The sequence below is a fragment of the Rhinatrema bivittatum genome, unplaced genomic scaffold (genome assembly GCF_901001135.1).
Source record: "Rhinatrema bivittatum unplaced genomic scaffold, aRhiBiv1.1, whole genome shotgun sequence".
Lineage (NCBI taxonomy): Eukaryota > Metazoa > Chordata > Amphibia > Gymnophiona > Rhinatrematidae > Rhinatrema > Rhinatrema bivittatum.
The window spans coordinates 1-25,350 of NW_021820802.1; the positions used below are offsets into that span (position 1 = coordinate 1).

The 25,350-nt window shown below is 45.9% G+C and overlaps 1 protein-coding gene across 1 annotated transcript in view; it reads left to right on the forward strand.

The window, feature by feature from the left end:
* The first annotated feature begins 9,499 nt into the window (after positions 1 to 9,499).
* The window catches only part of LOC115082149 (serine/threonine-protein kinase Nek5-like), a 156,035-nt gene continuing 140,184 nt past the window's right edge, over positions 9,500 to 25,350 (forward strand). Inside the window, 2 exon segments of the mRNA XM_029586409.1 lie at positions 9,500 to 9,709; positions 21,158 to 21,297. Coding sequence (XP_029442269.1) covers positions 21,181 to 21,297 — 117 coding nt within the window. The 5' untranslated portion in view covers positions 9,500 to 9,709; positions 21,158 to 21,180.

Sequence of the window (25,350 nt, forward strand, 5' to 3'; positions counted from 1 at the left end):
CCATCCCCTTTATCATTTTGGTTGCCCTTTTCTGTACCTTCTCCATCGCAACTATATCTTTTTTTGAGATGTGGCGACCAGAATTGTACACAGTATTCAAGGTGTGGTCTCACCATGGAGCGATTATAGAGGCATTATGACATTTTCCACTTAATTCCTAACATTGTTTGTTTTTTTTGACTGCTGCAGCTCACTGAGCCGATGATTTAAAGTATTATCCACTATGATGCCTAGATCTTTGTCCTGGGTGGTAGCTCCTAATATGGAACCTAACATTGTGTAACTACAGCAAGGGTTATTTTTCCCTATATACAACAGCTTTCACTTGTCCACATTAAATTTCATCTGCCATTTGGATGCCAATCTTCCAGTCTTGCAAGGTCCTCCTGTAATGTATCACAGTCTGCTTGTGATTTAACTACTCTGAATAATTTTGTATCATCCGCAAATTTGATAAACTCACTAGTCCATATTCCTTTCCAGATCATTTATATATATATTGAAAAGCACCAGTCCAAGTACAGATCCCTGAGACACTCCACTGTTTTACCCTTTTTCCACTGAGAAAATTGACCATTTAATCCTACTCTCTGTTTCCTGTCTTTTAACCAGTTTGTAATCCACGAAAGGACATCGCCTCCTATCCCATGACTTTTTAGTTTTCGTAGAAGCCTCTCATGAGGGACTTTGTCAAACGCCTTCTAAAAATCGAAATACACTATATCTATCGGTTCGCCTTTATTCACATGTTTATTAACCCCTTCAAAAAAACTAAGCAGATTTGATAAGCAAGACTTCCCTTGGGTAAATCCGTGTTGACTGTGTTCCATTAAATCATGTCTTTCTATATGCTCTATTGCTCTACGATTTATCTGAGAATATTTTCCACTATTTTTCCCAGCACTGCAGTTAGGCTCACTGGTCTATAGTTACCCGGATCGCTCCTGGAGCCTTTTTTAAATATTGGGGTTACATTGGCCACCCTAGTCTTCAGGTACAATGGATGATTTTAATGATAGGTTACAAATTTTAACTAATAGATCAGAAATGTGATTTTTGAGTTCCTTCAGTACCCTAGGATGCATACCATCCGGTCCAGGTGATTGCTACTCTTTAGTTTGTCAATCTGGCCTACTACATCTCTTCCAGGTTCACAGTGATTTCGTTCAGTTCGTCTGACTCATCACCCCCTGAAAACCCTCTCTGGAACTGGTATCTCCCCACATCCTCCCATTAGTAAAGATGGAAGCAAAGAATTCATTTAGTTTTTCTGCAATGGCCTTATCTTCCCTAAGAGCCCCTTTAACCCATCGGTCATCTAATGGTCCAACTGACTCCCTCACAGGTTTCTTGCTTTGGATATTATTTTTTAAAAGTTTTTATTATGAGTTTTGCCTCTATGGCCAACTTCTTTCAAATTTTCTCTTCACCTGTCTTATCAATGTTTTACACTTACCTTGACAATGCTTATTGTTTTATCCTATTTTCTTCAGATAGATCCTCTTCCAAGTTTAGAAGGATGTTTTTTTGGCTAAAATAGCCTCTTTCACCTCACCTTTTAACCATGACCTGTAATCATTTTGCCTTATTTCCACCTTTCTTAATTGCGTGGAATACATATGGACTGCGCCTCTAGGATTGTATTTTTAAACAATGTCCAAGCCTGAACACTTTTAACCTTTGCAGCTGCACCTTTCAGTTTTTTTTTCTAACTATTTTCCTCATTTTATCAAAGTTTTCCTTTTGAAAGTTTAGTGTTAGAGCTGCAGATTTACTTATTGTCCCCCTTCCGGTTATTAGTTAAATTTGATAATGTTATTATCACTGTTTGCCAAGTGGGCCCCACCACCGTAACCTCTCTCACCAAATCCTGCGTTCCACTAAGAATTAAATCTAAAATAGCTCCTTCTCTTGTTAGTTCCTGAACCAATTGCTCCATGAAGCAATCATTTATTACATCCAGGAACTTTGTCTCTAGCAAGTCCTGATGTTACATTTACCCAGTCAATATTGGGGTAATTGAAATCTTCATCCAAACCACGAAGCAAACCTTGCACATAAGCATGTATCAACAAACAACAGTGCAAGAAAACAACTTTAAAGATCCACCTTCAATATTCAAATAGTATTTAATTGTTATTTTTCACTCATATATGGGTTTATATATCTGCAACTCCACATAAATTGCAGGATTATTTATATAAGTCCCCCAGGACTTATATAAATTATTATATAAATAATCCTGCAATTTATGTGGAGTTGCTGATTATAAACCATATATTGAGTGAAAATAACAATTAAATACTATTTGAATATTGAAGGTGGATCTTAAAGTTGTTTCTTGCACTGTTTGTTGTTGGTAATTGAAATCTCCCATTATTATTACACTGCCAATTGGTTTGCTTCCCTGATTTTTCTTAGCATTTCATCATCTGTCTGACCATTTTGTCCAGGTGGACGGTAGTAACTCCTGTCACTATATTCTTACCCATATAGATTCTACTGAGCATTTAGTCTCTTGTATAATCTTTATCCTATTGGACTCTATACCCTCCCAGACAAAGTGCCACACCCCCACCAAGTTGATCCTCCCTATCATTGCGATATTTGTACCCTGATATAGCACGGTCCCAGTGGTTATCCTCCTTCCACAAGTTTTCTGTGATGCCAATTATGTCAATCTCATCATTTGCTGCTAAAACACTCTACTCTCCCATCTTACTTCTTAGACTTCTGGCATTGGCATACAGACATTTCAAAAGTGTGGTGTCTTGTTTTGTTTTTAACAACCTGCTTTCAGTTGTTTGGGATCATTCGGAAATCATTAGCTTTGGTGATTTTTACTATAGAGACACTATGGACTATGTTTGCTTTTAATGAAAACCTCTCTGTTGGGATGCCCTAACTCTCCTGTTTCATTAGTAAGCCCTTCAAGGATACATTTCTTTCTCCGAACCATCACCGCTAAGTGGACTGTCAGCTTCCCCCCTTGTTCTAGTTTGAGCAGCTTTTAATCTCCTTTTTGAAAGTTAGGGGCCAGCAATCATGGTTCCACTCTGGTTAAGGTGGAGCCCATCCTTTCGGGAAAAGTCCTCCCTTTCCCCAAAAGTTTCCTCAGTTCCTACAAAGCTGAATCCCTCTTCCCTGCACCATCGTCTCATCCCCGCATTGAAACTCTGGAGCTCTGCCTGCCGCTGGGGACCTGCACGTGGAACAGGAAGCATTTCAGAGAATGCCCCCCGCAGTAGTCTGGATTTAGCTTCCTACCTAAAATCCTAAATTTTGGCTTCCAGAAACCTCTCTCCCATCATTTTCCTATGTCATTGGTGCCCACATGTACCATGACAGCCGGCTCCTCCCCAGCACTGTCTATAATCCTATCTAGGTGACGCACCTTCGTACCAGGCAAGCAAGTTACCAGGCGGTCCTCATGACCACCAGCCACCCTGCTATCTACATTTCTAATAATCGAACACCAACTATGATGGCTGGCCTATCCCTTCCTCCTGGGCAGAATCCCTGGGAGACTTGTCCTCAGTGCAAGAGGACAATACATCACTTGGAGAGCAGGTCCTTGCTACAGGATCACCCTGGTGTAGCAGAAAGTGATGTTCTCCTACTTGGAGACCTTTCTGCCAGACTGGATTTGGGACTTGGCTACTATGTCCCTGAAGGTCTCATCAATGTACCTCTGTCTCACTCGCTCCTCCAAGTCTGCTACTCTAGCCTCCAGAGATCGGACTCGTTCCCTGAGACCCAGGAGCTCTTTGCACCGAGTGCACACATACAATCTCTCACCAGCAGGTAAAAAATTATACTTGTGACACTCAATGCAAAAGACTGGAAAGCCCCCCTCTTGCTGCTGGACTGCTGCCTTCATCTTAGTTTTATTGAGTTCCTACTTAAGTTTAGGATACTAAGGGAGTTGGAAATGAGAGAAGTTTAAATTTACAGGTGAATTTACTATTAATCAGCTAGTGTCCTACAAGGGGATGATTAAACTTTCAATAAGGGCTGGTACAATAGTATGATTTAGATAAAACCCTGATTGATTTTTAATGAGAAAGTGTCTCGTGCCTAAAAATCAAGGGTTGAGTGGGTGGGAAAGACAGACACTAGAATTAACTATCTCTGGCTTGCTTATTACCTCAGACACACACAAACTCTAATGAATATATCCCTTAATTTCACCTTTCACCAAACTTTTATAAGCCCAAAAATTTCTGAAAGCTATACTTACCACTCCTCTTTAACCACAGTTAAATTAATCTTCACTCAGTTAATGGAAGGGTTTGAGATTCGGCACGCGCTTCCAGTCCTTCTCTACTGCAAAGGGTGCGGGGCCTCTGGAAGCTGGGGCTATGGAAGTCAATCCCTGGATCACTTGCAGTGACTTCTGGGCTCCTCTCCCGGGGGATGCTGGGAGCAGAGTAGTATGCAGATGAGCCTTCCTATCCTCCTCTGGTGCTTCTTCCTCTTCTGCTGCATTCCTTCCCTGGGGAACTTCCACAACAGGTCCCCCAGCTGCTGCTGCTGTGTTCCGGCATCCACCGTCTGCCTCCAACCGCTGTCCAGCCCTGCAGGGCCACCATCAGACCCTCCCCTGAGGAACAGCACCTTCTTCCCTTCCTTTCCCTCCATACCACCCGCACACAAGTGCTGCAGCTCTTCCCTCCCTTCCTTTTCTAGCTTAGGCTTTAGTTTAGCCCCCTGTCTGTTTCTCCTCCACTTACTCCCCTCTCTCTCTCTTTTCCCTTCCAGATGCTGCCCCCCTCTTCTAAAGAGGACCTCTCCCCTGCCCCTCTGCTGTCAGAGCAGAGGCAGCAGGTTCTGCAGGGAAGCGCACAGATGGGAGGCCCAGAGGTAAGGGGGAACAAGAGAGAGCCACCCCACCAAAGGTGGTTCCTTCCTTCTCCCCCATCCACTACTTTTCATTTCGCAATTACTTGTGTCCCTTGTGCCCGCGTTGCCTTTTTTGTTGGTTTTCCTGGATTTGAGTTTTTGCCTTCTTTTGATTTCTTTCGTCTGCCATTTAAGTTTTCAGTTTGTCCTTACTCTGCTTCCGTCCCTTCCCCCTGCTGCAGGCACTCTGTCCAATTAATTAGTCGATTGGGAGCAGCGGCCTGCAGCCCCTGCCCCGCCCCAGCTGCTAGCTTGGCCCTTTCCCTTTAGTTTCAGTTTCTTTTACGTTTTTTTCTGTTCGCCCCTAAGAACTGGAGCCTGTGTGTGCTAACCCCCCCCCCCCCCCCCCCCCTGAAAAGGCAAAGCAGGGAAAGGATTTTTTTTTCTGCTCCCTTTAGGGAATTTTTTCTCCCTGAAGGTGTTTTTCTTCTATTTCTCTCTCCCCTTCCCTCTTCTTTCCTACTTATTCTTTTGGCTCAAGGTGCCTTCCTCCCTTTTCCTTTCTGGGGCGTTTCCCTCATTGCTTCCAGTTGTTTTCTGGGTTACTGTATTGACTCTGTGTGATAATAGTTTTGGGTAAATAACAGCCTCAGAGAGAGCCTCCTTTTTTGTTTTTAACCTTCCCCTCCCTAAGGGACAGCCTCACCCAGCCTACCCCTTACCTTGCCCTTTTTGTTTTCTGTTCCCAGGCCACTCAATTAAGTACGGCTGCCTGTTCTTTTTAGGAGCCAAAGTGCAGGAGAGCACCCCTCCAGCCACCACCGCCCTTCTCGCTCTTACTGAGGGGAGGGTGGTGTGCAAACCCTCTTTACCACCTCCCAGGCCGGAAAGGGAGGGGGAGGGCCCTCCCACTGCCACGGGTGCAAGCCCCGCCCCAGGCCAGCAGACTCTGTCACGAAGCCCGCCAGCAAGAGGGTGAGGAAGATGAGGCACATCGCCCCTCCCCTCTTCCAGCGGCGCTGCCCGCCTCTCCTCCCCCTCCCATCCCTTACCTCTTTAAACCCCCTACGGCACCCAGGACATGGCTGGGCAAGGCTGCTGCGACTGGCGCCCCCGGCGCGGACTCCGGCCCTGCCAAGCCTGCCTCTGCGCACCCACCACCACCACTACAGCTGATGTCACTGGCAACCTTGCCACTGCGGCCATTGACATAACCTCCGCCGCTGCCAAGGGCGTGAGTGCCGGCAAGGGGTCCGTGCCATCGACGGACCTCTATTCATTGGCAGCCGGCTCCTCCGGCATGACATGCGGTGCCACATGCTGGCTACCCCGGACCCCCTCCCCTATTCGGCCGCCCTTGCCAAATTGGTCAGGCCAAAAGAGGGCGGGGAGGATACATGGCAAGGCCTTGCTGTTCGTTCCGGTCCCTCGCGTTGGTCCACAAGGCGTCGTGAAGGGGGGTAATCCACCAGGTGGAGCCCATTGTGAGGCAGGGCACGTGGGTCGTTTTCTCAAATGCCCCACCCCACCTACCAGACTCCTTCCTTAAGCTTCACTTCGGTGGCCTGGGGGCCTTTACGAACCCCATCCCAGCAAGCCACTGGGAGCGGGAGCTGCGGCACGTCTTCTCCTTCCAACGTCAGGCATGGCTGCGTCTGCCGGAGGAGGGGGGAAGACTGAGGGGTGGAAGGTGGTCACCTTCCAGGGGGTCTCCTTCAAGATCTTCTGGACCGCGGAGAAGGTGCGGTTTTATCATTGCCGCGGGCTGGGGCACTCCCGCAGGCTGTACCCCAGCCTCCTCTTCCAGCAACAGCGGGGAGGGTTGGGCGCCTCCTTCGGGCCGGGCCCCTTGGTGCCTCCACCCCCCTCAGAGCAGGATCCCTCTGTCGTCGAGGGGTCCAAGGCTGTGGATCCCCCGAGGGCGTCCTGGGGTGGGACAATGCCCACGCCTGCCCTGTAGGAACAGCAAGGCTCCACCGCCCTGATTTCCTCCCCCCCCCCCCCCCGAAACTGTGCCCCTCACCAAGAGGCAGTGCAAGAGGGAGAAGGAGCGAGCCAGGGCCGGGAAGGCGGCAGCCTCTGGAGGGGGATCAACCGGGCAAGGTGGCCAGTGTGGGGTCACCGACGCCCTGACCCCATGCTGGCACCCTTCATAGGGGGCGCCGATGAAACTGCAGTTGCCCCTGAGCCATGGTCCCCTCTGTTGCCTGAGCTCCCTGTCATCATTATAGATCAGAGACAGCGTGAGGCGAGGGAGACTGGCCCCGAAGACAGGGAACTAGGGCCACCCCTCGCCTCTAACTTCCCGCCGCCCCCTCCCCAATTCTTTTTGCGGAGGTGGGAGGGGAGGATGAAGAGATGCCCTCGCCCCTCGAGGGCAAGGATAGCGCGAGCGTGCCAGAAGAGATGGAGGCCCTTTCTTCGCCTCCTCTCCCCACTCCGCAGCCGGAGCGAGTCGGCCCCTCCCTTCTGAGCAAGAAGAGGAGGAAACTCGTGCAGGGAGTGCCATGGGGCGACGATCCTGTGGCCGCCGCCTCAGACGAGGAGGGGCCCGGCCGGGGATCGAAGCCCTTCCTCTCCTCTTCTCTCCACTCCACCCGCAGCTAGCATCGGGGACTCCCACCCTGCCCATGAGGCGCCCGTGGCAGCCCCGAGTCCACCGCCAGCCGAAGAAGCGGTCGACGCCGTGGGTGGAGGGGACGGGCCCACAGAGCCTCGCCCCGGCGATCCGGGTGGGGAGCCGGACCTAGCCCCGGGGATTAGCCCCAAGGGCCTGTGCAGGCGCTCCCCACAGGGCAGGGAAGAAGTATGGGGTCCATCTGGCGGGATCCGAGGGAGAGGGTCAGTTAGCATCATCCACCTCCCCTGCAAAGAATGCGGCCGTCTCTCTGGAGGTCTGCCCTTCCCCGCCCCTCCTGATCAGGAGGCAGGTGAGCCGCCACCCCCGGCCGAGGAGTGTCCCCCCCGCCGCCACCACCCCCCAAGCCCACTGATTCCACCTCAACTCCCCATCCTCCTTCCTTACACATGGAGGAAGGCCGGGCAGGTGCTGAAGACTCCAGGCCGTAGGGGAACAACTCTCCCAAACCCCCCTTCCTTTCATCCTGCGGGAGTTAGGTCTGGCTGGGCTTCCACCTCCGGAAGAGGCCCCGTCTCCATGGGGTCCTCACCGGGGAACAGAGCCCGCCGGCCTGCTCCCGGAGGAACCTCTTCCTCCTCTCCCCCTCCCCTCCCCTCCCCCCCCCCCCCTTCGGAGATGGCATTCTGCCCCGCTCATTTCCTGTCTGCCCCGGTCCCAAAAACACCTGTTCCTCCTTTCCTTTCCCCTCTTCCCTCGACACCCATCCCTAAAACTCCTATTTCTCCTCCCCCTCTCCTTTCTCCTCTGCCTCCCTCTACCCCTGCCCCGGGTGGCCCGGCACCCAGCAGAGCGGGCCAGAGCCTTGAGGGGGCGAGGGAGGGCGGTCTATCCTCCAGGAGGAACTGCCAGAGGGGCTCTCCACAACAGAGAGCCCGCTTTGATGAGGGCGGGAACAGGTCCTGGTGTAACCAGCAAGAAGGAGGGGGAAAGGGGCAAGCGGGGAGTGGGCAAGCGGCCAAGGAAAGGGGGCTGCGGGCCAGCAAGGGGTCCGCAGGCCTCCCCCCCCCCCCCCCCCCCCTAAGATAGCTCCTACACGTCCACCATGGAGGTAGGTTATTCATGGCGTAGTCAGGGGAATGTGAAATGGGCGGCCGGCGTCACTCACGAGCCACCTCCCTCCCCGGCAGGGTTCAAGTCCTTGTGACCTTGGCGAGCCATTTTACTCTCCATTGCCTCATCTACAAAGTTAGATTACCTGAGTAGGTCTATGCATTACCAGGAGCGCGAACTGAAATAATCTCTTTTGGGTCTGGTTCTGTTCAACATTTTACCTACTCTTGGAATTCTTCTCTTATATTCCCTCACTTTTCTAGAATGCTTAGGTAAATCAGTTGGGCCTTTGGGTTCTTTCCTGTTATCATATGGTTTAAATACATTTATTTTGTAGTTATATTCTTCTTGTCTAGGTGCCTACAGCCTGTGTGGTGGTATGTAAGAAAAGATGCAGGTAGGAAAGGTTCAATAGACTTTATAGTTTACGGGCAGAGCTCACTATTTTTTATTTTTATATACTGACATCACTCTGATACATCACATCAATTTACATTCAGGTACTGTAGGTATTTCCCTATCCCCAGAGGGCTTACAATCTAATGCTCTTCGTTCTCAACCACTCCACAAAACAAGGTGCTTTGTTTTCTCTCTGCTGCAGTCGTGAGGATGCTGGCTTGGTCTAGCTGCTAAACGGCACCTGAGTGCAGAGTGATCAGGCAGGTGTACTAGCAAAGGAACACAGTAACGTCGAACATGGCCTTGGTAGGTATCACTGGACAGGTCCTCCTACCACCCCTTTATCATTTTTTGTTAAAGGTGTACAATTTCAACACCACCTAGCTTTTGCTGGAAAAACTTAACAGCATGCGCCACATCAATGTAAACATCCAGATTTTTTTTTTGTAATCAAAACTTAGGGTTTGCTTGTTTAACAGGTTATTTTTAAGTTGAACTACACCTCCCAGCATGCTGCGGTGCCCACTTTGCATCCCGTGGCTTCCGGGAAGATCTGATGAGTAAAGCGGCAGCCCGGGCAGCCTACGTTCGCACCTCTTGCTCAAGGGAGTAAGGTTAAATTTCGGTAACGCGCGTACAATTCTGAAGCTATGAGGCGGCTTCTCGGACAAAAAATGCCAGCCCTGTACATGTAGCTTGCTAAGGAGTCGGGCTCCGGACCGGAAGAGAAGGCGCCGAGCGGCTCGAGCTGTGTTTGTTCAGCGTCCTGTCTCCATGGTAACGGGAAGTAAGAGGAGGGCGGGGTCGGAGGGATGATGGGAGCGGGATTTGCGGCAGAGGTTATCACTTGCACCGCTCTCACTTTGTCAGGATTTTAATATTATTTATTATATGTTATGCTATTAACGGCAATAAACTAAAGCATGCAGATGAACATCAAAATTAAGATGTTTACATTTTTAGAAAGTTCTTCCTAGTATTAGGCGAATGCGGATTTTAGAGCTAACGATAAGGAATTGCTGAAAATGGCTGCTGCTTGAATTACCTATCGGAGGTAGCAGACGCTGCTCCACTTTAAAAACATTTCCTGCTGGGACTGATCAAGTTCTTTTTTCTTTGTTGGAGCGGCTGACGCTACTGAATTGCTTCGTTGCTGTTACTTCCTGGTCTCCCTGCCGGCCCTCTGGGCTCTGACGTCAGTGGGAGGAGCGACCTCAGACGCCCTTATCATCGGCGTCTGGATGGTGAGGAGTGCTGCTCCCTGAATTACCTATCGGAGGTAGCAGACGCTGCTCCGATAGGTAATTCAATGTCCACAGGACATTCAGGAGCAGTTGGTAGCTCCCTGCTTAAATATGATTTGCACCATTAAAAGTTTAGGAATGAAAGTATGGATCTGAAGAAAGTTGCATGTATATGTTTGCACTGAAGCTGTGATTATAGGCGAGTAATTTCATTACAAGATTCTATACTGATAAATGTTTGAGTGATAAATTGAACTAATGGAATAAAAATACAACAATCAACAGAAAAAAAAAGACTATAAAAAACCCCTAGTCCTATAGAAATACAGGTAATTGCCTGTATATAAAAACCAAAAAGAGCCATCCAGTCTGTCTAGCAAGGTGGTTAGGGTTGTAACTTAACATTCTGTACAGGTTACTCTCATGCAGAAATGATATACAGCACACTTATGCTGTACATAGACCAACAACCCTTTAGGTCTCAGTTTGCATAATTGATTTTGACAATAGCTTTCTGTTTCCTTTCCAGCTCAATGCAGTGATGGATTAAGAGCGTTTTGGAGGGATCAGATGGGGCAGTTACCCCGCTCATGCCTGGAGGGAGTAGGGTCAAATTAAGGCCGCAACTACCCCAATTATAATATGTACAAGCCGTTAAGCCTGTTAAACGGGCGAGATGTTTGTTCCAAATGCCAGCTAAGTGTTGTGTGTGGAGGTGTCCGGATGTGTACTCTTTCCCCCTCCACCTTCTCTCCCTTTGCCCTCCCCTTGCACTCAATGCTCCCTCCCCCTTTCACTTTCCCACTGCTCCTCCTCATCTCTCATTCTCCCAATGTTTCTCCTTTCTTCCACAGGTCCTCCCCTGCAGCCCCCCTCTCCCCTCATTTTTCCATTACACTCCCCTTTCCCTCACTGCTCCTCACTCTTCCTTATTCTCCCACTCCTCCTCCTCTGGCCCTCCCCTTTCCTCTTACTATCCTCTTCCCCCTCCACCCTTTCTCCCTTTGCACCCCCCTTGCACTCAATGCTCCCTCCTCCAGCTCCCCTCCCCTCTTACTGTCCTGCTACCCCACCTCCCCAACCCCCTCCCACCTTCCCACTGCTCCTCCTCATCTCTCCTTCTCCCAATGTTCCTCCTTTCTTCCACAGGTCCTCGCCTGCAGCCCCCTCTCCCCTCATTCTTCATTACACTCCCCTTTCCCTCACTTGCTCAGCACCCTTCTCTTCCTTATTCTCCCACTTCTCCTCTTCTGGCCCTCCCCTTTCTTCTTACTATCCTCTTCCCCCTCCACCCTCTGTCCCTTTGCACTCATCTTGCATGCATGTCTGTCAGAGCCGTGGGTCTCTCTCTCTCTCGTGCGCGCATGTGCCTCGCCAAAGCCCTCAGATGGCTCCATTTCCTCCCGGCGCCTCTCCGCTCTGACCGACGTGCTCTCTCTCCGTCCGTCAGAGCCGCGGGTCTCTCTCTCTCTCTCATGCACGCGTGCGCGCCTCGCCATAGCCCTCACACGGCTCCATTTCCTCCCGGTGCCGCTCTGCTCTGATCGACGTGCTCTCTCGCATGCGCATGCGCGGTAGAGTTGCTCTCTACTGCGCATTTGCGGGCCGTCTGTCAGAGCCCATTTATAAGGTAGATACTGTGACAGGAAGTGGGGTTGGCGTGGCCGTGGTAGCACACAACTTCTCTTAATCCATCCTTGCTACAACATACGCATTAAATCTAACCAGGAAGAGGAAAAATAGAGGCAAACAACATTCAAAACAAGGTTCTCTGCTTCCAACAAAATACATGAAATCTTGCAAAGCTGAGAGTGAAGCTGACCAACTTCTTTCCAAACGCTTTTATTTGGGTTTTATTACTTTTAGGTCCAAAAAATGGAACACAGACTAGCAAAACGCTGTTTATTTTTTACTTTCAAAAGGCAAAATTAAACATATCGCTTCTATCCATTACGATTCCATTTTCAGCAATTTCTTTTTTTTTTTTTTTTTTTATTGAACATTTTCATTTTCCAAAGGATATTACACAGCATTTATCAAGATGCTTATAAGTTATAAAACAGTTGAAAAGAAAACATTACAGATAATCGCTGTGAAACCTAGAATAATATTTTATCAGAAATTAAAGATACTGGCAAAAGAAAAAAGAGCAGATTACTAAAGTAATTCAAACATTCAAACATTTGTGTCCGAACCATAAACATCTATTCCTCCCCCCATTATTAACTAAGGAGATAATTGGAGTTTGAGTCCAGGTACGAGCGCAGTTGATCAGGCGCATTAAAGACATATCTTTCATTCTGATGTATTATAATACAACGACATGGAAACGTAGAATAAACTTGGCACCCCGCTGTATGACTCTATCTCTCATTAAAAGAAACTCTCTTCTTCTTAATTGAGTGTTGAAGGATATGTCGGGGAAGATTCTAATAGGAAGACCAGGAAAATTAACATTTTGATATTTAAAGTATAGTCTTAAGTATTGAATCTCTCTGAGACATAGCTATAAATTGCACAATTAAAGTAGCCCTCGTTTTAATCTCCATATCAGATGACTTCTCTAGTAATTCTGATAAATTTGTATCTTCCTTTTGCTCTCCCTGATTCTGATCTTCAATACCTATAGAAGTTGCAGGATAGGAAATATAATATATCCTAGCTATTAATGGTATTTGTACTTCTGTATACATTTCCAAATGTATACAGCTACCTCCGACAGGTAATTCAAGCAGCAGCACTCCTCACCATCCAGACGCCGATGATAAGGGCGTCTGAGGTCGCTCCTCCCCCTGACGTCAGAGCCCAGAGGGCCGGCAGGGAGACTTTGAGCTTGAATTTGGAAATGTGAGTAATTTGAGCTTGAATTTGGAAATGTGAGTAATTAAATCCAAAATTCCTCTCCAAGTCTCACAGCTGGATGATGTGCCCAGATTGCTTACCAGCATCTGCCCCCTCACACAGATTGATATGTGCTTAGCTGTTTGGGTCAGAGAGTCTGCAGCACCATTTTGAATTTGGTACCACACCTGGCAGAAGAGAAACTGGCTCCCTCCTGCCTATGAAAATTCCTGAGAGCTTCACTAAAAGTAAAGTGTGGGGGGGGGGGAGTCCTGGGCCGCAAAGGCCATTGTGAGCCTTGAGGAGGGGTTGGGGGTAGGTAAAGGGGCTGAATTAGGGGTCTGAGACTCTTATAGGTGGCGTGGGGAGGAAGGCCTATGGGAGGTGAGGTGGGAAGAGGCAACTTGTATGGGATGCATTTTTTTGGGTATGGGTCTACAACTCTTGGGTGGGTTGAGAGATCCATAATGTTCAACAATGAGCCCTGGTCTTTCAGGGAAGTTGCATAAGGGTCACAACTCTAGGGAAGTCAGATGATCGGGGGGGGGGGGGGGGGGGCACAATGGGCTCACATCTTTCGATGGGAGGGGTGCATAGTTGGCCTACATTTTTCAGGAGGGGGCTTGGGGGAGGGAGAGACAGTCTTTTAGTGGTGGGGTTGGTTAGATAGAAAAACCTGATATGATTGTGGCCTGTTTTATAATGACCACACAGTCTTTAATACAGACATGGTAATATTGCTGCATTCTGCGTAGCAACCACAACCATTGGAGTGTGTGGCCAATAAATATTTCTAAATAAATAACATAGTAATGATGCAGAAAAAGACCAAATGGTCCCTGCAATCTGCCCAGCAAGCTTCTTATGGTAGTAACTGCCACTCCATGCAGGTTACCCCCAAGCCTTATGTTAAGGGTAGTAATATTGTAAATAAGTAAATAGACATAGCTTGTGTATTGTGCATTAAAGCCCAATGTAATGCCAACGTTACAACGAGTAAGTAATGCTTGTTATCATGCTGATTTTAATGCTGGTTAGTATATGGACCCTTAAGCTGCTTAGGAAGACCTATTTATTATTGGACTTTGGCACCAGGGCACTTCTTTGTTATGGGTATTACCTTGGTTTTTAGAATTATTTCATTTTATTAGTCAGCTGATTCAAATGATTTGAAAAATAATTTCTTTATAAGAGATTAAAGATAAGTATAGTGTACATCAAAGGGATAAATGTGTTGTGAAATAAATGACTTAATATTTTACTGTGATATTAAAATGCCAAAATGCAGTTAGGATATTCATGTATCTCCCCCCCCCCCCCACCCCCCATGCCCTTCACCTCTGATTCGGACAGAAGGGCACAAAGGGGAGATGCTGGTATTCTGGGTTTTTTTCTGACAGGGGGGAAAACTTGTTTCAGGGCCCTTAAGGCTGTGGATCTTAGGAAAAAATAAAACAAAACACATTTACAACAGTTTGGAGATCTTCCAAAAATAAAGTTTATTTGAGGTACTTGTCAAATGGTAATGATATGACAAAATGTACACGTTCTTTGGGTCCAGAGCAGAGCAAAATCGAACATTCACAGAATACAGTTCATTAGCTTTCAAAGCCTTCATCTGACTCCTTATCAGGCTTCTCCCTGGGGATCTCCTATATGTTGACTCCCCTTGTTGGTACTGGTGATTTTGTCCTTCTTCTCTGAATCCATAGGGTGGCTTCCGTGCACCAGAGTGTGATCACTCCGCATTAAAGAGATTTCCCCTTTGGAATCTTTTCCAATTTATGCTGGCCAAAGCTCGTGCAGAACCTTTTCAGCTCTTCTTCAACACTCTTAGAGGCCTGAAATGCTCCTGAATGCAGATTTACTTCTCTCACAGGTTTGGGGTGCAATCTCTATGGGAATATGGAGGATGGAGAATACTCCTTCACTAGGAATCAACACCAGGTTCCTGTTCAGAGCCCCTCACGGCTGTTGCAAGCTCCAAACCCTTGCTTACAGGCCAATGCAATAATCTGAGCGTTCAGAAATTGTGAGCTGGTTTTCAGCACATATTCTTAATACTCAGACTAAATGTTTCTTTAAATTCACAATGCAGAAGACTAATGTTGTGCAAATGCTAACGGGAGTTGAAAAAACATGCATTAATTTTAACGTGCATTCAGCATAGGCAGAACGCGCATTTTAACTCAGGAAGGTGGGGGGAGGCATCCATGACAGATAGTGGCAGCAATTATCTGGGTTAGTGGTGGATAAGTACTGATTTATTTGGTTATCTGGCAGTGGACGAGCCACTGCCAGATAGCTGGATAAGTCAGCGATGGCGGCTGCTGCTGCCGCTTACCCAGATAAATCAGTACTTATCTAGCTAAATGTTCCAGACTTTTTTCACTTTTTTTAAGGGTTTTAAGTTGCAGCACAGTAGCACTGCAAACGTAACTCCAGCTCTGAACCAGGGGTTAAGTTTCCAGTGCTAAGAAAGATGCGCTGGCCAAATGCAGTCTCTCTGCATTGGGGAGTACTACTTAATGCCTTTATTTACGTGAGATTTCCATGCAAGGGCATTAAGTAGAACTTTCGTTTAGGAGCATGTATTTTCAGCACAAAACTCTTTGCTGCATCATCAGTAAGTTTTGGGCACAGAAAATGTGCAGGAAGAAAGGGGCATTCAACTGAACGCACCTTTCTACATCAGCCTATTAATCTCAGGTATTCTGACCTTGAGTCCTGGATGTCTTCAGAAGAGAACTCCGAAAAATCTGCGTTCATAGTGATATAACTACTTCGATTGGATACAGTTGGGCTCTATTTAACGTTATATGGGCCTTGTAAAGGAAATTGTTTGAACTGGATCTAATTCGTGTTTTCTATGTCAGGGCGTGAAGACATGCAATTAAGATTTTTTTTTAAATTCTTAATTACTTTTGTAATATTTCTATAATTGTTCTTTCACAGTGAAAGTGTAGCGTATGTTATGTAGATCAGGAATACAAATTGCTACTTTAATGCATTTTTATTTCTATTTTTAAGGCAGCAAAATGTGAAAAATGTACAAGGCTGTGAAGACTTTTGCAAGGCACTGTATAAGGGGCTCTTACAATGTACCTTACTAGTGAGGTATATGTCACCACAGAGACACTTGCCTATGAGTTCAGAGAGGAGGTGTTGATAGTGTTCAAATAGTCACTACTTGGAGATATGAAGAGTATGATGTAAAGAATCAAACTATAAGAGCAGATAACATTTTTAGATAATATAAATGACCGCTTCATGGAGCAACTAGATAGCTGGATGGTTGGTGGGCATGAGGATTGCCTGGTGTGAAGGTGGTGGACCTCACACATCACCTAGATAGGATTATAGACAGTAATGGGGAGGAGCTGGCTGTCGTGGTACATGTAGGCACCAACAACATAGGAAAATGTGGGAGGGAGATTCTGGAAGCCAAATTTAGGCTCTTAGGTAGAAAGCTGAAATACAGAACCTCCAGGGTAGCGTTCTCTGAAATGCTTCCTGTTCCATGCGCAGGTCCCCAGAGGCAGGCAGAGCTCCCTAGTCTCAATGTGTGGATGAGACGATGGTGCAAGGAAGAGGGATTCAGTTTTGTAAGGAACTGGGGAACCTTTTTGGGAAGGGGGAGTCTTTTCTGAAGGGATGGGCTCCACCTTAATCAGGGTGGAACCAGACTGCTGGCACTAACCTCAAAAACGGAGATAGAGCAGCTTTTAAACTAGAACAAAGGGGAATGCTGACAGTTGCTCAGCAGTGCATGGTTCAGAGGGAGGTACCTTTGAAGGATACTAATGAAGCATTAGAGTTAGGGCATCCCGACAGAGAGGTTCCAATAATAAGAAAAGTAGTCCAAGTGCCTATAAGTAAAGAATCAGCTGAGCAAAAAGATTCCAAATTATCCCTGTTAACTGAAAATCTGAATGTTAATACAAACAAAAAACACATTTTGAAATGTTTGTATACTAATGCCAGAAGTCTAAGAAGTAAAATGGGAGAGTTAGTGTATAGCAGTAAATTATCTCATAGTCTTAATTTGCATCTCAGAGACATGGTGGAAAGAGGATAACCAATGGGACAGTGTTATACCGGGGTACAAACTATATCTCATTGACAGAGAGGGGCAACTTGGTGGCTGCTTGGCGCTTTATGTCCGGGACAGCATAGAGTCCAACAGGATAAAGATCCTGCATGAGACTAAATGCACAATTGAATCTTTATGGTTAGAAATCCCTTGTGTGTTGGGGAAGACTGTAGTGATAGGAGTAGGGATGTGAATCGTTTATCTGACGATTGAAAATATCGTATGATATTTTCAAACTCGTCAAATATCGGGGGGTCCCTGATAGCGATAGGAAAACCCCATGATTAATTTCGAAACCCCCCCAAACTTTTTAAAAGTACCTAGTGGTCCAGCGGGGGTCCCGGGAGCGATCTCCGGCCATTGGCTGTCACTAATCAAAATGGCGCCGATGGCCCTTTGCCCTTACCATGTGACAGGGGCTATCTGTGCCATTGGCCAGCCCCTGTCACATGGTAGGAGCAATGGATGGCCATCGGCGCCATTTTGTTTACTGGCAGCCGACGGACCGAGAGCGGGAGATCACTCCCGGACCCCCGCTGGACCACCAGGTACTCTAAAAAAGTTTTGGCGGGGTCGGGAGGGTGGAGGATTCAAAATAATTAAATTTAAGGGGTCGGGCGGGGCTTTTTTTTTTTGGCAGAAGACAGCCGACAAGAACCGTGGGAATGAAGATTTCCCGCGGTTTTTTACCCGAACCCAATACCGGAAACGAGTCCGGTACTGATTCACATCCCTAGATAGGAGTATATTACTATCCACCTGGTCAAGATGGTGAGACTGACAGTGAAATGCTAAGAGAAATTAGGGAAGCTAACCAAATTGGTAGTGCAGTAATAATGGGAGATTTCAATTACCCCAATATTGACTGGATAAATGTAACATCAGGACATGCTAGAGAGAGAAAGATCCTGAATGGAATAAACGGCAGTTTTACTGCACAATTACTTTAGGAACTGACAAGAGAGGGAGCAATTTTAGATCTAATTCTCAGTGGAGCACAGGATTTGATGAGAGAGGTAATGGTGGGACTGCCTGGCAATAGTGATCTTAACATGATCAAATTTGAATTAATGACTGGAAGGGGGACAGTAAGTATATCCATGGCTCTAGCACTAAACTTTCAAAAGGGAAACTTTTTGATAAAATGAGATGAGGGTGAACCTGTCACTAGGTCCCATTCCCAAGCGTAGCTGGTGGGAAGCCAGAGGAAGGGGAATGGGACATCTTGGACTCTCCTGGATGGGATCCAGGAGGGAGTAGGGACACTTGGCATGATGGGTCCAAGCTGAGGGGAGGTGTATGTGAGATAGTGTTGCCCTATTTACCTGTGCAGGACCAGGCTAGATTCCTGGTCCACCTTAAATCCCTTAAGGAGAGTATGCCCTGTGGGTGGGATTAATTACATAGAACAATTAAGTATTTCAAAGTAGTTTTCTATTATTTAGCTATAATAGTACAAGGTATTTTTTTTTCTCTCTAAGCTGCAGGAGTATGTAAAGGGGCCCTGCAGATACATGTAAGAAGGCACATATATACATTTGCATTATTGCTGCTTGCTAGTAAGGCTTCCTTATCTTTCTTCAGCTTATCTAGGTAAAAAAACAGCTTCACATACTTTAACTTTTTCTAAACACAACAATATTCAGTACTTCAACTGTCATCTTTAAGCAACTGTCAAAAGCAACTGTCAAAAGCAACTGTCAAAAGCAGTTTTTTTATATAACTGTCATTGCTTCTTGTACTATGTGACTAAGCTTTATTATGGCTATCAGTTTCTTCACTATATTCAAAACAATGTTATCTCATATAAGCAATTATACTGTTTTCTGTTCATTTAAGCACAGCAAATTAATATATATCACTTGACAGTGTCTATTTTGTGAGGGAGCTAGCTTTTCCTAATGCATTATAGCGAGGTGTGTTCATATCATCTGCCCTTTTATTCCCTTTATTCTAATTTGCATATGACACCAAAATATTCAAAGTAGTTAAAACATGAGCTGATTTTGAGGTTATTGTGAGACTGGGGAACTGGGCATTTAAATGACAGATGAAATATGTCATTTAGGGAAATAATGCATATAGGGAAAATAATTCTAATTATATTTACACAATACTAGGTTCCATTGGAAAAGGGGCCTTGGAATCATTGTTGACAACACATTGAAATCTTTAGCTTGTGAATGCTCTACTGTAGAACACTCGCATGTCGTCTTCTTGATATTTTACAAGTATCAGAGCTGTAGGGCTTCAGTGTATCACCGCAAACCGAGCCATTACCTGCTATTAATTAAGTTGACTTAGAAAAATAGCCACTGCTATTACTAGCAATGGTAACATGGAATAGACTTAGTTTTTGGGTACTTGCCAGGTTCTTATGGCCTGGATTGGCCACTGTTGGAAACAGGATGCTGGGCTTGATGGACCCCTTGGTCTGACCCAGTATGGCATGTTCTTATGTTCTTAACTCAATAGCAATGGTTGCTGTCAGCAAACCATTCATGCTCAATGCCGAGTTTATCGGCAGCCATTTTCATTTACTGACAGACGGCCGGTTATGAAAACCAACACCGAGTTCTACTGGCAGCCTCCTTACTAGCACGACTCCCTAATTTGGATATTGCATGGCCGCCTTTTCACGCGCCTGCTTTCTGCGATTTATATTGCACCGGCCCCTCTGTTTGGTAGCTGCATACATCCTTAGCAATGTTAATAGAAAATAACAGGGCAGACTGAATGGGTCTTTTGATCTTTTTCTGCCATCATGTACTAACTTACTAGATAAACTGAAAGAGAAGTATGGTGAACTGGATGAAGTGCATAGGAAGGCTTGGAACAGCAGAATACTGCTGGCATGAGTTGCCCTGGAGAGTACTTGGGTTATCCTACTATGTAGAAATGCTCATCCAAAACGACAGGGGAAATTGCCATCTGCGTGAGTAATCCTCGCTCCCCTGATAGCGGGGTGCACTTCCACACCATTTCCTCTCCCAGACCACGAGGGGCCGATTTCAAAAAAATATGCGGATGTGCGTACTTTTGTTTGCGCACCCGGCACAAAACAAGAGTACGCCGGGATTTTAATTAGATACGCGCGTAGCCTTTAAAATCCGGGGTTGGCGCACACAAGGGGGTGAACATTGTGCACCTTGTGAGCGCCGAGCCCTGCACGCGCTGCCCATTCCCTCGAGGCCGCTCCGAAATCGGAGCGGCCTCAGAGGGAACTTTCCTGCCGCCTCCCCCCACCTTCACCCTCCCTTCCCCTATCTAACTCATCCCAAGCCCTATCTAAACCCCCCCCTAACCTTTATTATAAAAGTATACGCTGCCTGAGGCAGGCGTAACTCGCGAGCACCGCCAGCTGCCAGCGCGCCGATTCCCCTGGCCCAGGAGAAGTTCCGGAGTGCATCGGCCCACACACCCCGCGCTGGAACCATGCCCGCGTGTCCCCGCCCCCTGGATGAAGCCACTGCCGCAACACGGCCCCTGACACGCCCCCCAGGAAAGCCCTGGGACTTATGCGCGTCCCGGGGCTTGCGCACGCTGCTGAGCCTATTCAACACGCACCTTCACCACCCGCAGAGAGGATGGACAGTGTAGAGATCTGCATTTGCCTGTGCGGATGGCTCTGATTCTGAAACTCCCAAAATCACTTTTATTCAATTTGCTAATGGACAATTTTCTAAAGGGGAATGAGATGAGAACCTGTGGAACTGAGCTCTTATCCCCACATGTCCCAAAATGCCATGGCAAATATGCTTTTTCCAGCGTGATACACAGTGACCAACTCAGACCCATGGAAAATGTAATATGTAGAGATGCTGTGTGCTATTTTTCTAATCAGAAATATCTCTAATCTTCTGTATCTCGCACAATTGTGGGACGGTGTAATCCTTGCCAAAAGGGTGGAAACTCAGAAATGCCAAGCCTCTGGAGTTTCAGCTTTTAAATGGAGGAATATGTGGACAAAAATGCAGTTGTCATAACTCGTTGTAATCTTTTGTTAGTTCATTGTTCTGAGTGAAGGTTTGTTTTGCCTTATTTTAGGTGTTTTGGAAAGCTGAGCAGTAATGGATAACTATGATATTATTAAGATGATAGGAGAAGGAGCCTTTGGGAAAGCATTCCTGGCAAAAAGGAAATCTGATGACAACCAATGCGTTATCAAGGAAATCAACTTAACAAAGGTAAGAGAAAGGGATGTTTGAAGTGAAGGGAAAAAGCCTACACCTGTTTTACCTAGTTTTAATAAAAAGTTATTTCCCAACCCAGAATAACCCTGCATCCTGAATCATACCATGAATTTGGACAAACGTTTAAAGCAGAGTTAACTGGCATGAAGAGTTTGCTCGTGAAAAAACAATTATGTCAAGGGTACAGGGGAGGAATTATGGGACAAAACAGAAGAATATTCATTATTTGTTATTCTAAGTTTTGATTAGGGAAAAATTCCCAGACAGGAGAAACAAATCTGAATTGGATGCAAGCACTGCAGGAAGAAAAAAAAAAAAAGCTTCCAAAACATAACCAGCAAACAGAAAGATCCTTAAAGTGAATACATTTTTGTTTTGGACCAGGATGCCAACCCCCCGCACTTTCTAATCTTCTTGGGAAGAGGGTTCCAGAGCCAAAAATTCTCCACACCAAATCTGCCTCAGATGAATATGGCAGGCCTCAAACCTGTGAATCTCAGGAGTCTCAATGGAGTACTCACGCCTAACACACAGCACGTGCTGAATGTATTATCTCAACAGATAAAAATGTACTAGAGAAGATCAAGTCCCTCTTCTCTCTCTCAGCTTCCTCCCTGGTGAATACTCATCTCTGGCCATCTTACTGTTCTTCTTCTTCCACCTTCTTTAAACTCCTGGAGCAGAGATATCACCTCTGTGCTCTGTCCTTTACCCATCATAGCTCATAGGTTGCTCAATCTTGCTAATTCTACCTGCTTAACATCACTAAAATCCATCTGTTGTTTATTTAACAGTCAACTGAGCTAAAAATGTGGACGGTCCTTTTCTCTGGCCTCCCCATAGAAGCCTAAGGAGATAATTTTTAAAGGATCTACACAAGTAAAACTGGGTTTTAGACACACAAATGGGCTTTTGAAAATTTCTACTTATACGTGCATAACTCCTTTGAAAATTCACTCAATAGGGCTGAATTGTCAAAAGGTTTTAGGTATGTAAATGGACTTTTGAAAATTGCTGCAATATATATACTACTTTTACAGGCAAATTACCTCCTGTGTGTTTACCGTGGAGTGGAGGAGTAGCCTTGTGGTTAGAGGGCGGAGAACCAGGAAGCCAGATTCTAATTCCAATTCTCCCAGTGACATTGCTTGCAACCTTATGCAAGTCACTTCAGACTTTGGGGTAGATTTTCAAAGGCTATGCGTGTAACCCGAGAAAATCTGCCCCTGCGTGCGCTGAGCCTATTTTGCATAGGCTCGGTGGCGCATACAAGCCCTGGGACGCGCATATGTCCCGGGGCTTGCAAAAAGGGGCGTGGCTGGGGTGTGGCAGCGGTCTGGGGGTGTGGCGGCGGTCCGGGGGCAGGGTCGAGTGCTCCGGCACAGCCGCCTGTGCTGGGGCATGGCCTGCCGGCGCACGGAAGTTACGCCTGCCTGAGGCAGGCGTAACTTTTTCAACAAAGGTAGGGGGGGATTTAGTTTGGGCTGGGGGGTGGAGATAGAGCAGCTTTTAAACTAGAACAAAGGGGAAAGCCGACAGTCGCTCAGCAGCGCATGGTTTGGAGAGAGGTATCTTTAAAGGATACTAATGATGCATTAGAATTAGGGCATCCCGACAGTGAGGTTCCAATAATTAGAAAAGTAGTCCAAGTGCTTGTAACTAAAAACTCACCTGAGCTAAAAAATTCTAACTTATCCCTAACAATTAAAAAGCAGAATGAAAATACAAACAAAAAACAAACTTTGAAATGTTTGTATGCTAATGCCAGAAGTCTAAGAAGTAAGATGGGAGAATTAGAATGTATAGCAGTGAATGATGACATAGACTTAATTGGCATCTCAGAGACATGGTGGAAAGAGGATAACCAATGGGACAGTGCTATACCGGGGTACAAATTATATCGCAATGACAGAGAGGAGCACTCGGGAGGAGGGTGTGGCGCTTTATGTCCGGGATGGCATAGAGTCCAACAGGATAAACATCCTGCATGAGACTAAATACAAAATTGAATCTTTATGGGTAGAAATCCCTTGTGTGTCGGGGAAAACTATAGTGATAGGGGTATACTACCGTCCACTTGGTCAGGATGGTGAGACGGACAGTGAAATGCTAAGAGAATTTAGGGAAGCTAACCAAATTGGTAGTGCGGTAATAATGGGAGACTTCAATTACTGCTGAAAAACACGTTGTACAATATTATTTCAAATTGATGTGTGTATTTTCTAAATATACTTCACTTACTAACTTATTAAGGATCGTCATAACACCCGTGGTCTGCATGCATTTGATGCCTGTATTTTCAGCACTTTGGGTCATCTTTAATCATTGGTCCTATAAAATTTAAACTTAAACAGTCTTTTTTTGTTTTTATAATTTTTGCATTTTTTATATACTCATGTAGTATGTGGAAAAAATACTTCCCTCAGTAAGGCGAAGTTTTACTGTCATGCAAGTCCCGCTCAGGTACTTCTACTGGCGTATAAGAGCAATACAATAGCCTACTTGTTCGGCGTTGCTGCTTCACCAAACGAGTCTCTTCCTCCGTTCGCTGTTTTTATGGGCGCCACCACGCTGCCACATTCGTCTAGATTCAGCGCCACCGCGCTGCTCGCCGAGATCCTGCATTGCCGCACGGTTGTCCCCCGTTTGTTGTATACTGGTGCTGCCAGTATACAACGGGCCTTAATAAGTTAGTAAGTGAAGTATATTTAGAAAAATACACACATCAAATTTGAAATAATATTGTACAACGTGTTTTTCAGCAGTGCTTACCTAATCGTTGTATTTTGCATAGGCTCCGGATATTTTTGGTGGAGACTTCAATTACCCCAATATTGACTGGGTAAATGTATCATCGGGTCACGCTAGAGAGATAACTTTCCTGGATGGAATAAATGATAGCTTTATGGAGCAATTGGTTCAGGAACCGACGAGAGAGGGAGCAATCTTAGACCTAATTCTCAGTGGAGCACAGGACTTGGTGAGAGAGGTAACGGTGGTGGGGCCGCTTGGCAATAGTGATCATAATATGATCAAATTTGATTTAATGACTGGAAGAGGAACAGTGTGCAAATCCAAGGCTCTCGTGCTAAACTTTCAAAAGGGAAACTTTGATAAAATGAGAAAAATTGTTAGAAAAAAACTGTAAGGAGCAGCTACAAAAGTAAAAAAATGTCCAAGAGGCGTGGTCATTGTTAAAAAATACCATTCTAGAAGCACAGTTCAGATGTATTCCACACATTAAGAAAGGTGGAAAGAAGGCAAAACGATTAACGGCATGGTTAAAAGGGTAGGAGAAAGAAGCTATATTAGCCAAAAGATCTTCATTCAAAAATTGAAAGAAGGATCCAACAGAAGAAAATAGGATAAAGCGTAAACATTGGCAAATTAAATGTAAGACATTGATAAGACAGGCTAAGAGAGAATTTGAAAAGAAGTTGGCTGTAGAGGCAAAAACTCACAGTAAAAACTTTTAAAAATATATCTGAAGCAGAAAGCCTGTGAGGGAGTCAGTTGGACCATTAGATGATCGAGGGGTTAAAGGGGCACTTAGAGAAGATAAGGCCATCGCGGAAAGATTAAATGCTTTCTTTGCTTCGGTGTTTACTGAAGAGGATGTTGGGGAGGTACCCGTAATGGAGAAGGTTTTCATGGGTAATGATTCAGATGGACTGAATCAAATCACGGTGAACCTAGAAGATGTGGTAGGCCTGATTGACAAACTGAAGAGTAGTAAATCACCCGGACCGGATGGTATACACCCCAGAGTTCTGAAGGAACTAAAAAATGAAATTTCAGACTATTAGTAAAAATTTGTAACTTATCATTAAAATCATCCATTGTACCTGAAGACTGGAGGATAGCAAATGTAATCCCAATATTTAAAAAGGGCTTCAGGGGCGATACGGGAAACTACAGACCAGTTAGCCTGACTTCAGTGCCAGGAAAAATAGTGGAAAGTGTTCTAAACATCAAAATCACAGAACATATAGAAAGACATGGTTTATTGGAACAAAGTCAGCATGGCTTTACCCAGGGCAAGTCTTC